Below are 15,222 nucleotides of genomic sequence, written 5' to 3'. Positions count from 1 at the left end.
CGAACAAAATTCTTCCACCTCAGCTAAACCTGTGTACTGAATTCTTTTAATATAAATATCCATCAATTATTGAAAAAGGTGAGGAAACGCAGAAAAGCTGAGAAAACGCTAATTTTGGCTAATTGGATAAATTGGTATTTCGGAGGTCCTGAATAAATGCATTTCAATCTTCAACTTGGTGCCAACCTAACAAAGTCAACTCAACTTAATGCCAACCTGACAAAATTATTAATTTAGTTACCAGTTAACAACTGTTTCGAAGAGGTACTCTCTCTAGATTATAGTTCTATATTAACATATGGTATGAACATTTTTCAATTATAATTAAGAGAATAAGAACACAAAACATGCTAGAAGACGAACTTTAAACCCTTAAAAACCACCCTTAGAGTTAAAATATTGCCAAAATATTTCTTAGTGCGCCTCTAAAGGGCCAACTGAACATACCTACCAAATTTGAACGTATTTGGCCCAGTAGATTTTTAGTTCTGCGAGTGAGTGAGTGAGTCAGTCAGTCAGTGAGTGAGTGCCATTTCGCTTTTATATATATAGATTAATGTCCAGTTACATTTCCACCTAAAATTTAGAATAATAATGATAGTACATATTCAATTCTGTGATTCAAATCACAGATGCTGTCTGTAATGATAGTAGTTGTAATCCCATCAATAAGGAACAACATTTGAAAGGTCATATCCTATTTCCAGATGAGAGGAGAAAAATCATGTGTTGAAAGAGTTTCAATAATAATTTATTCAGTTCTGAGAAATGAGGAAACTTTGTTCCATGATGATGAAGACTGTTTGGTAAGGCAAGATGGTAAGAGAGAGAGAGAGCAAATCTATTCCCAGCAGAGGAGTGGAAAAGGATGGTGGAGGAGAATAGGAAGACATGATGGGAGGAAGAAAGAGAGCGATTCTTTATCTTAAGGGAGGAAAAGAGAAGTATGATGAGAAAGGGTTGATTTAGGAGCAAAAATTCGACAAATACAGAGATAGTTTGCAAGATGACGCCCTTATTGTCTGGAACCTTCCGTTAATCAATCAGTTCAATTTTGTGAAGTTTGCGAGTCGATTTGACTAAGGAGCTTTGAGGCTGAGAAGATGGACGAGTGTTCGTAAACTGCAACGATGAAACCAATATCGAGTCTCATTCCTTTTATTCCATTTCTTTCTTGATTATGAGGATGTTACATTACTGTAAAACACTCCTTTCTCACCTGATGCCCAGTCACATAATATATTATAGAAGATATTATTATATGATATTATTATTATTATATATTTCCTTCACTTTCTCCTTAATTCCATTATTTTCATCACTTCCATTTTCTTCTATTCTTCATCACTACGATTCTCAATAATTGACCGAGCGAAGTAAGATTCAAGTCGACGGTTTGGCATTTCTCTTAATGTTTAAATGTTTATATGTTGCGCATTTACGGCGAAACGCGGTAATAGATTCTCATGAAATTTAACAAGTATGTTCCTTTTTTAATTGCGCGTCGAAGAATATACAAGGTTTTCGGAAATTTTGCACTTCAAGGATAATATAAAAGGAAAAAGGAGCGTCCTTTATACGCCAATATTAGAGTAAAAATCAGACTATAGAAATTATTCATCACAAATCAGCTGACAAGTGATTACACAGATGTGTGGAGAAGCCAGTCTATTACTGTATTTGTATAAGGTCTATAGTTTCAATCAAAGACATTAAAGAGGTATGCATATTTAAGCTGGATTTACACCAAAGTTATTAACAAAATGGTTATAACTTAATCCTTTTAGATTCTATTAGATTGAACGGAAGTTGACAAACATTATATATTCATCATGTGTATGATATTAAGTTATGTTCAATCTAATAGAATCTAAAAGGATTGAGTTATTAACATTTTTTATAAATTTGGTCTAATCGCAGCTTTAAGGTCTTTGGTTTCATTATTTTGTTCTGCAGTCATGGTATTATTATGCGTGCCCATCAGTATCAATATTCTCACATTCGAAAAAACTAATTTAATAGGTGAATAGAAATAAACAAATGAACTAAATAATGCTGGAGAAATTATAATATTTTTGATTCTAAAAAATTAATTTCCATCAGATAGAAAGATCATCACGGAACTGGATGAATTATATCATATGAAATACAAATTCAAACGTGAACTGAGTTTGTTAACATTTAAAACAGTTGACATCTGGTACTTGTGGATGAGAATACTGCGTGAGGTCTACTGTTCACAGAACTACTAGTTTAATGTATCCAATATTGTTTTAAAAGATGTCTATTACTCTTAAGGCCGTTTGCACAGTCGAAGCTGAATTTAATCAGCTGGTGGCTTCAGCTCATAATAAACCTCATTATAGCGAACGAGACTTGATATGGATCTACTCCAGTTTGAAATTAAATTGAGTGTAAACTGTCACTGTAGAAAAGACACTCTTTATAATTATTGTTTATTTATTCATCCATGCCAAATCAACAAGATACAGTCAAAAAATAATAGTATCTAACGTCACAAAGATGGGAAGGGGTCTTTTGCAGGCGAGAATGATGTTTCTAGTCGAGGCGTTAGCCGAAACTAGAATTTCATTCCAGCACTGCAACAGACATTCACGTCCAAGTAACGTACACTATTTCTTGTCATAATAATCTAAAGGAGAATAATTGAGAAATAGAAAACATTACCTGTTTGTGCTGAAGTTATTACATGCATTCTACAAACATAACCTAGTTTACAAATTCCGAATCAGGAATTTTGTGGAAGTTAACAAAACTTTCACCTGGAGCGCCGAAGATGGTTTTTTCTTAGACCAGTTATAGAATAGACACGCTGGGAAGTCTAGCCTCTGAATCCAACATCTACTGCCACATCACCATATCGTGACGTCAGCATCGGATAGAAAACTTCTCTGCAGAGTTTGTTTACATTGTTTTCTATCCGATACTGACGTCACGATATGGTGATATGGCAGTAGATGTTGGCTTCATCGACTTTCAGTATGAATATACAATGGGCCGTGTCTATTCTATAACTGGTCTAAGGTTTTTTTTGTAGCAGTTTTGCTGTTCCTGTTTCGGAAGTAGGAAACATACTCGGCTGTAAAGAAAACATATGGTTTCATTACAGTACAGTATGCTGTAATGAGAATCATATGTTCATTTGTTTTGCAAACAGCTGTTTACCGGCTTGATTTCATGCAAGGAAAACAGCTGATATTGAATGACTGTGACAAAAACAATATTATGTTTGATCTCATGTAATCAATATTCTTTTGAACGATTCTCATCATCCTCATTGCACATTCAGGGCCGTTTGCACAGTCAAAGTTTGAACTGAATTTAATCAGCTGGTGGCTTAAACTTGAAATTTATCACATTGTAACTACAGTAACTATTTTAGTAATACAGTTACTGTAATTGTAACGAACGAGACTTGATATAAATCCATATCAAGATTTGAAGGAGTTCAAATTGGAACTGTGCAAACTTATTCTCATAAACTCATCTCTGCCAAGATAACTAGATACACTAGACGATTGATGATAGTCTGAATAAGCACAACATTGACACAAAAAATTGAAGTTGACATTGACACACATTGGCACAATCACAATATAGAATACGGCGTTTCTCCTAACCCTCTTCCATGAAAGTAATACAAATAATAATTCTGAGCCAACCTCTCAAAAGACGTAATTTATCAGTTTTTCCCCTGAGACGAGAGGTACTCCAAAGCGAACAACCCACGTGTTGGACCCGGATGAATTATTCAATGGAATAATACAGTCGTATTGCTGACAAATCTATCGCTCCAAATCCTTGAGCTACACTTATGTGATTGTATCGCACGGCAAGCCCTTTTCCGACCTCTTTCTCTGTTCCCCACGGGGGCAACAGGGCTCTTTCCACTTTATTATGTTTTTCGATTTCGTTTCTCTGTTGCTCATTCTTATCATCACTCGCTGTTATTGGGAATTGACACAGAGGAGGAGTAAAGTGTTTATCGAGGAGTTGGGAGAATGTATTCTGGTAGAGGAGTTCATTTATAGAGTTGAAGGGTGTTTCAACAGTTGGCTGTTGTCGATTCCCAACTTCAATTTTCAGAAACTTCGTAATTAGAGAAATAAAATGTCATTTTGAATACTTACAAAAACATTTACATGAGTACCCTTTTCAAAATTATTGTCACGACATGTTTCGATAATAAAAGCATAATAATAACTTGATAATGGCATTATATAGCCCAAACCAAAGACCTTGGAGATGCATAGACTCACATGCAGCGCTAGTGTCGTACTTGGAATTGAAATCGGCCATTGAGGGGGCAACCTATAGCCTAAGATTATTACATACTTTGTAATCTATGCCTTTGTAATCTATAGAATTACAAATATATGTATATAATATATCGTGCTAAAATACCCCAATGGCGGTAGTAAGTGCTATCATTGGGAAGGCATAGGCATTGTGGGTGCGAAGTGAGGTCTAAGATTCAAGTCGACGGTTTGGCATTTCTCTTAATGTTTAAGTGTTTAAATGTTTGCATGATTAAATGTTTATATGTTGCGCATTTACGGCGAAACGCGGTAATAGATTTTCATGAAATTTGACAGGTATGTTGCTTTTTAATTGCGCGTCGACGTATATACAAGTTTTTTGGAAATTTTGCATTTCAAGGATAATATAAAAGGAAAAAGGAGCCTCCTTCATACGCCAATCTAAGAGTAAAAATCAGACTATAGAACTATTCATCATAAATCAGCTGACAAGTGATTACACAGATGTGTGGAGAAGCCAGTCTATTGCTGTATTTCAATAAGGTCTATAGTTTCAATCAGATACTTGTGGATGAGAATACTGCGTGTGGTCCACTGTTCACAGAACTACTAGTTATTGTAGAGTTGAAGGGTATTTCAACAGTTGGCTGTTGTCGATTCCTAACTTTCAGCAACTTTATAATTGGAAAAATAAAATCTTATTTGAATACTTACAAAAACATTTACATGTGTACCCTTTTCAAAATTATAATGTCACAACATGTTCCGATAATAAAAGCATAATAATAACATGATAATGACATTATATATCCAAAACATGTCGTGACTAAATAATTGAACGAGCGAAGTTAGGTCTAAGATTCAAGTCGACGGTTTGGCATTTCTCTTAATGTTTAAATAATGTTTAAATGTTTATATATTCATATGTTGCGCATTTACGGCGAAACGCGGTAATAGATTTTCATGCGATTTGACAGGTGACTATGTTCTTTTTTTAATTGCGCGTCGACGTATATACAAGTTTTTTGGAAATTTTGCATTTGAAGGATAATATAAAAGGAAAAAGGAGCCTCCTTCATACGCCAATATTAGAGTAAAATCTGGTGTGGCGCACTCACACAACTTTCCTTGCCGTTATGAAAATTTATCACCTGACGCTAGTGTTCCCGCGCATCTCAAGTCTACTAATAAACAAAGATCTGAGCCAGCTGGTGACAGGACAATAACGCTGGAGACATACGAGGTCTGCTATCTCTTCATAGTGAATCATTTAATAGAATCAACAGTTTGCAATTGGATAATCACATTTTCTCGAGTTTCGTGCTTATTTTCAATTTTAGGTGGAAATGCTACTGAACATTAATTGTAGAGATTTTCATGCTCAATCTTTTCCACTCGAATTTTTTTATTCAAATTGTATCTGAAGCCTGATAATTGGGAATCTAAAATCAAACTTTGCATTGATGGGGCGGAGCTCCTGAACTTTTTACAGATATGGGACTTGTGGCAGTTGATAGAGCTTAACATTGACTATTTTAGGTATGAATTTGATCATAATCGTTAGAGCCATTTTCGAGAAAATTGCGAAAAACCCTGTTTTTAACAACATTTTCGCCATTTTAGCCGCCATCTTAAATTGCATTTGATCGAAATTGTTCGTGTCGGATCCTTATACGGAAAGGACCTCAAGTTCCAAATTTCAAGTCATTCCGTTAATTGGGAGATGATATATCGTGAACACATACGCACATACACTCATACACACACACACACACACACACACACACCACACACACACACACACACACACCACACACACACACACACACACACACACACACCACACACCCACACACCACACACACACACACACACACACCACACACACACACACACACACCACACACCACACACACACACACACACACACACACACACACACACACACACACACACACACACACCACACACACACACACACACACCACACACACACACACACACACACACACCACACCACACACACCACACACACACACACCCACACACACACACAACACACCACACACACACACACACACACCACACACACACACACACACACACACACACACACCAACACACACACACCACACACACACACACACAACACACACACACACACCACACACACACACCACACACACACACACACACACCACACACACACAACACACACACACACAACACACACACACACACCACCACACACACACACACACACACACACACACACACACACACACCACACACACACCACCACACACACACACCACAACACACACACACACACACACCACACACACACCACAACACACACACACACACCCACACACACACACACACACACACACACACACACACACCACACACACACACCACACACACACACACACAGACCAATACCCAAAAACCACTTTTTGGACTCAGGGGACCTCGAAACGTATAGAAATTACAAATTGGGGTACCTTTATTTTTTTTCGGAAAGCAATACTTCCTTACCTATGGTAATAGGGCAAGACTCGTCAATCAGACTATAGAATTAATCATCATAAATCAGCTGACAAGTGATTACACAAAAATGTGTGAGAAGCCAGTCTATTGCTGTATTTACAAATACAAAAATTTCCATAAGGTCTATAGTTTCAATCAGGTACTTGTGGATGAGAATACTGCGTGAGGTCTACTGTTCACATAACTACTAGTTTTAAAAAGGGTACTCAGATTTATATTTTTATTTATATTCAAAAGTAGCCCTAAAGAAAAAAGACATTCACATGAATATGTGTGACAACTTTATCAACAACAAATCAAGACAAAATATGAACCATGAAGAGTCTATAATTAATTTCGGCTAATTATATGAATCTAAATAAGTCCCTCATGCACTGCGAGAATTTTTGCAAACTTTCATGAAAATCTCGGACCAAGAATGGTTGTCTTTCTTAGAATTATCTCTCTTCCAATTTCCTATCACTATTTGAGTTTCCTATTCTATATTCTCATGTTTATTCCAGACTACTCACCCACTCTAACTACTATCTCTATATATAAAAATGAATGTCTCTTGTGTGTTAATTTGTTTGTTCCCTATAGACTCGAAAACTACTTGACATGAAACTTTGGGAATATGTTGTGTGAATATTTGGGATGGTTTCTGACCAGAATTTTAATAGGGGGAGCTAATAATAATATATATTAATCCATTTTACAGACCTATGTTTTCGAAATTGTCGGCCGAGTGGCTAACGTAGAACGGAAAGATCATCATGATTCAGGATCATGTTCTGATGATATGATTTAGCATATGAACTTACCAGCTGTAATGAACACGTCACTCTAAACTTGTTTACTGGTATTAAAACGGTAGTTTTAAGCACATGGAGAGTTCGTATTAAGATGTAAATAAAAGTATTGATTGTCAGATGAATTTCATGATTCACCAAATAAAGTCAAGTGTGACATGAGATACATTTTGGCGGTACGAAGATCGTAATTTATACATTGATAGATGCAATATCACTCTCATTATCATGAATGGATGGGAAAGGAACAATCATCACCTGATGATTCTGTAGAGCACATCTTGTCAATGAATTCCTCCATTTCGACTCTATAAGGGCTTGTTCACACAGAGAATCATCGAACTGCGATCTTATAGACGTCTACATCTTCATCTCACTTCGCTTTCTGTGTGACCGGATCTTTCTCTGTGAAAGGATCGCTCTCTGTGTGACCGGGCCCTGAAAAGCACACAGATTAGAAAGCTTGAAGCGATTACTAATGAGTAATTATGAACAAATAATTTGTTTCAGGTGTGAAACCGGAAGTGCGGAATCACTACCGGGGACACAAGATGTCGTTATGGCTGAACCTAATTCCGCAACTGCATCAGCCGGGAATTGCTGAGCTCAGCATGAGGCATCACCACTTCCAAGAGGAGGGCGCTCAATACTATGATGGTCAGTAGCAGAGTTTATTAATTCCACATGATCATTCATTTTTACCAGTAATGTACCAAAGAGGTACGATCATTGTATTATGTGGTCGTATGAATGAAGTTACAAGCCACAAAACCAGTTCAGTGAAATTAAATTTTTTCAAATCCCACTGTGTTACCATGTATTGGTGTACCATGTAGTATTATCATGACAGCTACCAGCTTAAAAACTGTTCATACGGAATCAAGTACGGCCAGCATATTTTGTTTATTGGTGGATTCATTCTCATCTCCTGCAAACTTAGTCAAAATGGGTGAATTTTCTCAGAAAACTGTCTTTTCCATAGAAAAAATATCATAAGTCCTACATTTTTCAGTATTTTTCCATTATTGAGGTGTAGCAGTTCCCTGGTGTTCCAATACCAATATGTTTAGATTCAGCCACTCGAAAATGAATTCATAGAGGAAGTGTTTCAACCTGTCAGTCAGTTTGACATTTATTTCTTCACGGTCATTGTATATTTCTTCAAGACGAAACCGGCCGTGCATTGAAAAAATAATATTAGGAGAGTGTAGACTTCTAGTAGTTCTGAAAATATATCAGCTTCATTCAAAGTATTGCTGAAGTTGGCCTATATCATGCGTCGATCATGATAATAACGAATCTCCAATAACCAAGAGAAAAATCATGCCATCAGTTTATTTTAGATAACGTGGCCGGGAAGTGGTTGTTTGCAGGGCGAGCATGATGTTTCCAGTCTCAGCTGAGGCCTCGACTGGAATTTCATACAAGCCCTGCAGGAGACATTTCACAACCAAGTAGCATACGATATTTATTGCTACACAATCAGCCAATAATATGTAGATTAATATTTATCATTTTCACATAACCTGTAGACTGTGTATTCCAAATTAAGGTTTAGAGCAGTTTTGGGCGAATGCCTGTTGTTTTTACCTGGATTGTATTTGTATATTATGAATAAATCCTATTATATTGAGCGAGCAATTTCTGTATTTTATATCTGGTTATTTATGTTCAACTGATCTCGAAAACGGCTCTAACGATTTTCACGAATTTGGAACATAGTAGGTTTATGATATAAAAATTCGATTGCATTAGGTCTCATCCTTGAGAAAACTCGCTGAACGACATTGAAAGGATAGATAACTCATCCTTGGCTGAAACAGCTGTGGATAGTAAAAAAGTGAGTGAGCGAGTGAGTATGTGAAAAATCAAAATATCGCATCCCTGTAACTCATAAGATGACATATAGCCAGCTGTGAAATATAAAAACGATCATTTTAAAGAATTTGTTATGTTATCAATAAATAAAAATAACGAGCGAAGCTCGGTGCCCCGATATTATAAATGGATAAATGACTGAATAAGTAACTTCAGGTGACTCAACAGAGCCCATAACCAAAAGTTCAAAAAGTTGGGATAGAAACAGCTGATCACACGTCTCCAATGTCATCTGTAGGTAGCGCACGACGAGAAAACCGAATGACCAGGGTCCCTCTTCTCGTGCACAGTATTATTTCTCTCATCCGAAATACACGGAAACTGGAAGTAATCGGAAAGTGACCACTTTCGGATGTGGACCACCACCAAATGTGCTTTTTTTAGGACAAGGGAATGAGCACATTTTTTATAAAGTGCATATTGTAAGAGCACATTTTTAGCACATTTTTTTGGAATCATTTTGAAAGCATTCGGTTGAGTGGGTGGGGGCCAGCCCCACCCACCAAATGTCCTTTTTTTAGTACAATGGAATGGCACATTTTTCTTCAAATGCATATCTTGAGAGCACATTTTTTCTGTGTCACTTTCAAATGAATTGCTTCAGTGGGTGGGGCTGAGCGTGAAGCTGGCCCCACCCACTAAATGTGCTTTTTTAGGACAATGAAATGAGCACATTTTTTCTAAAGAGCATATTCTAAGAGCAAATTTTTTTTGGTCTATTAACAAAAAATGTGCTCAATTGGGTGGGGCCAGCTTCACGGAGCTCACTTTCGGCACGGGTATCGTGACTGACCTTGACTTTTCCGGGCTCAAATTGAGATCAGCTGTTGTTCGTGAAAATGTATCTCAGAAACTGTCCGAGAATTGTATACGTTTGTTCTGTAGCGAAAATGAGACATACAATTGTTGTCTCTGTTTTCAGGCTCGGTGCGACCGCAATCGCTGCAACGACCCAGCCTGCCGACAGCGGCCACGCTGACGACCAGCACGGAAACACCGACGACTACCGGCGCCGCCTCCACACCCGCGGCTGCAGCCGCCCCCACCTCCACCACCGAGTGTCCGCCCAACGCGACCGCCCCCCTGGCACCCGCCGCCGACACGGTCCGCCCCGCCAACAGCCACAATCTGCTCAGGAAGCTGGCCAACAGTCACTACCAGAGCTACACCACTGCGCTCACTGTCACGATTGCCGTCGGCTGCTTTCTGCTGCTGCTCAACATACTCATATTCGCCGGCATCTACCATCAACGCGATCGCGCCGCCGCCCATTCCAAGCACAAGAAGAAGAAGGATGAGATGATGGAGGTGAGTAATCGGTTTATATATTTTATTAGGGCCGGTTTCCGAGCTCGGGATTTACCTAAGTTATAGACTTTAAACAGCTGGAATCAGAAAATTAGCTTTCCAAAACGGGGCGTAGTCGCAGTTTTTATAACAGTAGTCGCAGTTTTTATTTTCTCATTTCTATAATTGGAAACGTTTTTCCTTGACGAAATTAAACATTGCTAAATAATTCAAAATAGCTGAAACTTTACACTATTTTGTCTTTATTTTATTTTGTGTTTAATTGTCTAGTTTTTTTGAAATCTAATTCAAACTTGACTTTGACAATGACTATGACTACGCCCCGTTTCGGAAAGCCAATTTTCTTACTCCAGCTGTTTAAAGTCTAGAACTTGGCCAAATCACGAGCTCGGAAACCGGCCCTTATAGTTCATGTTTAAAAAAAAACTAAAAATGAAAATGACCTATGGTCGAAACTGGTCGTTGAAATATTTCAAAGTTTTCAGTAAAGGTACTACAAGTTTTTAAATTGTTCTTATCAATTCATGTTCTAAGTTTATTCTCAGACACAGTCGATTGACTGGGGAATTGTCATAATGAAAGTCACTCTCTCAACACACTCGACCACTGAAAACTGTCATAAGTTCATGAACGTAGGCTATAACATAAAGGTTTCATAATAAAAGTCATGAACTTTACTGATGAACAGTCATTAAGAGACGTACCTTCACGTATCTCTACCTAGGCATGTACTATCTCTACCACAGGCTATGAAACACGAGGAGTTGAAGCTTCATTCAACTGGTTGTGGATAGTGATTATTATCATCTCCTGGTAAATCTCCTCAGTTATATCCATAAGTAGGAATGAATTCAAAAATGGACAATTTTTATAGGGCATGACTCTGATAACAATTTGTTTTTAATTGAATTGAAGTCAATAAGTAGGAATTCATACTTTGCTAGAATCAATAAATTATATTCATTCTGAAAATGAGTCTAAGATGATGAAGAGAAATAATGAGATAATTATTTTATTTATCAGAAAAACTCATAATACAATTTTTGAAATAATACAATACACAAATAGTAACAATTATTATTGAAAACTAAGAATCCTTCTGAATGAATTTCACATATGCAAAGCTTTAAGGCTGAACAAAGGCTAGAAATGAACATTCTAGGCTACTCGTAATATTTTTCAAAGTTTTTCGATTTGTATATCATCAAGCTATACAAATGAAAAAGTTTTCTCAGGAAAACATTTTTTTTCCTATCATTACCGTACTTTTTGAGATATGAGCGCCTGAAGTTTGAATTTTTGGGACACAACATTCCCATGAGATTTAGAGGATGGATTCTTAATGGTATTGTTGATCTAGTAAAACAAAGATGTTCTGACAATATCAATTTTTGAAAAAGTTATTCAAACTTTTCCTATCATTACCGTACTTTTTGAGATATGAGCGCCTGAAGTTTGAATTTTTGGGACACAACATTCCCATGAGATTTAGAGGATGGATTCTTAATGGTATTGTTGATCTAGTAAAACAAAGATGTTCTGACAATATCAATTTTTGAAAAAGTTATTCAATTCACCAAAAATAACTCAACTAAGAGTTGAAATAACTAAAGTTATTTTTAGTAAATTGAATAACTATTTTAAAAATAGATATTTTCAGAAAATTTTTGTTTTACTAGATCAACAATACCATGAAGGATCTATCCTTGCAATGTCATGAATTTATCTCTTACCGAATTTGAAATGTTCTGTCCCAAAAATTAAAACTTTAGGCGCTCATATCTCAAAAAGTAATGATCACAAAAAAAAATGTTTCCCTGAGAAAACTTTTCCATTTGTATAGCTTGATGATATACAAATCGAAAAACTTTGAAAAATATCACAAGTAGAAAGTTTATTTTTGACCTTTGCACAGCCTCAAAGCTTGGCCGCATATATGGGAATATCTACAAATAAAAATGAATATTCCTCTCGATAACAGAAGGTTGGTACTAAGTCTAAAAGACGAAATAAAGCATTCAAGCACATATATGAGCTTAGCAAGCTGAGCCCACCTTGTGTGGTACTCCTGCTTTGCTGCACACGTCTAGTTTCAGAAATCACCTGATCAATTTTAGGGCAAATTTCAGCAAGAAGGTAGAAAATATCATCTTTTATCTGGTGAGAAAAATCCGTTGGAAGGCCTATTAATAGAGTATACATAATTCAGTAGTATATTAGTATGAATTGTATCGACCATTCAGTTTTTTCGTTGATGTAGGCTAATGATTCACTTCACGTTTGAAAACACAATTCATACAGTACCGATATTCGCAAATCTATATTTGTTATGCACCTATGTATAATGGATGATATCATTATCATCAAATCATCCAATCCAGAGCTCTTAAGGCAAGGCGTCTTCGAGATATAGTAGAACTTTCTCCTGAATGTCTGTGACGAGACTTGAGTCTTATTCATTCTAGATCTTACAATATCAGGACACCAAGCTTCGCTCGTTATTTTTATTTATTGATAAACAGAACACAATTCTCTAAAATGATCGTGTTTATATTTCACAGCTGGCTATACGTCATCTTATGAATTTCGGGCATGCGATATTTTGATTTTTCACATACTCACTTTTTTACTATCCACAGCTGTTTAAGACAAGGATGAATTATCCTTTTAATGTCGTACAGCGAGTTTTTCCAAGGATGAGACCTAGTGCAATCGAATCTTTATATCATAAACCTACTATGCTCCAAATTACGTGAAAATCGTTAGAGCCGTTTCCGAGATCCGTTAAACATAAATAACCAGATAAATATAAATAGCCACATATGAAAAAAATACAGAAATTGCTCGCTTAATATAATAGGATTTGATAGTTTCATTGATAAAGTTTTCAACTTTTTTACTCTTCTACAGCAAGAGTCCCTAGAATTAAAACCGGATATAAAAATAGCCAGATATAAAAATAATCAGATATATAAATACAGAGATTGCTCGCTTAATATAATATGATATACATCCATTTCAAAACTATTATTTATAATATAAAGGATATCATTTCGTTATCATATCTAATTAAATAAATGTATGTATCTTGGTTTAAGTGCAGTAGCATATACTTATATTTATTTTTTGTAAATCTTTTTTGTATTTTGTTTTTGGCAAATAAAATTCATTCATTCATTCATTTGCAATACATACTTCTCTACAGGTAATGTATGTTTATCTACTCTATAATAATTTATTTGCAGTACATACTACAGTACAGGTTCCGAATTTTCTTGAATTTCTGTTAAATCTGAACTGTTTGTGACCTTGTTTGTAATTGTTTGTTGCAGTTAAACAGCTGCAGCAGCGGTTCTGGCGACATGGAACTGAAACAGGCGCTGGCCGACTCTCAGATGTCAGTATCCGCCGCCGGGGGCAGCACAATAGTCGAACTGCCTCTGCAGGAGTTCAAGTCCTCACCGCCTCCCGGGGGCGGAGGGCTGAAGGGAGCCGGAGGCGGTGACCTGCCTCCCGGGTACTGCAGCGGCGGCGACCTCTTGCCCGTCACCAGTCCTTCCATTCCGGAGCCGCCGCCTCCGCCCAAGGCTCAGCCCCCAAACGCTAGCATCCTCAGACAACAGCACATGGCCGGGTGTCCGCAGACGCCGAGCTCCATGAAGAAACGCGTACAGATTCAGGAGATATCGGTGTGATATTTGGGGCGGTGTCCCCTCTTCGTTCTGACAACTTTCACCTCGTAACTTATGTTATTTCCCAATGTGAGTACCTCACATGCGTTCAACCATTTCCAATTTCATACCCTATTTTCACTCCATCTCTTATATTATTCCTTGATGTGAATACACATTGTCTGTATGCCTTATCCATCAAACTTTTAATTTATGAGAAAATGTTCTCCTGTTAATTTGAATTTCTACTTCTATGTAAATCTTATTGTGTCTTGAGAATTTATCACACATATTAAGCTTCCGGTGGTTGCGCTCTACTCAATCACACGAGCAGTCGCGTGTTGTATTTTGTACAACATCCAGTTTTCCAAGTGTTATGTACTCTATTTAATATCAAAAAATATTATTAAATTGTATAATTACTTTTTCCATCTTCTTGGATTATTTTACGCCTATGAACATTTGGATGATTACCATTTCATAGCCCAATAATGTACATCAAGCAAAGCCATCAATTAATTCTGTGTTATTGGCTCGTTTACAGCCCCGGTATATAGTCTTTCCCTATCGTATTTTGTACAACATCCAATTTTCCAAGTGTTATATACTCTGTTTATTGTCAAAACATATTAATTAATCGTATAATTAATTTTTCCATCTTCTTGGATTATATATGAACATTTGGTTGATTACCATTTCATAGCCCAATAAGGTACATCAAGCAAAGCCATCAATTCTGTG

At 36.8% G+C, this 15,222-nt stretch overlaps 1 protein-coding gene across 1 annotated transcript in view; it reads left to right on the top strand.

Moving 5' to 3' along the window:
- LOC111045738 (neuroligin-1) overlaps positions 1-14,843 on the top strand; it is a gene marked incomplete at its 5' end in the record, with an annotated part of 124,775 nt that extends 109,932 nt beyond the window's left edge. The window contains 3 exon segments of the mRNA XM_039422708.1: positions 8,135-8,281; positions 10,425-10,810; positions 14,143-14,843. Of these exon segments, the coding sequence (XP_039278642.1) occupies positions 8,135-8,281; positions 10,425-10,810; positions 14,143-14,505 (896 nt within the window).
- Positions 14,844-15,222: the final 379 nt, after the last annotated feature.

This window comes from Nilaparvata lugens, chromosome 3 (genome assembly GCF_014356525.2).
Source record: "Nilaparvata lugens isolate BPH chromosome 3, ASM1435652v1, whole genome shotgun sequence".
NCBI lineage: Eukaryota > Metazoa > Arthropoda > Insecta > Hemiptera > Delphacidae > Nilaparvata > Nilaparvata lugens.
Note: the sequence above shows the minus strand (reverse complement) of the source record. Positions and strands in the feature narration are given on the sequence as shown.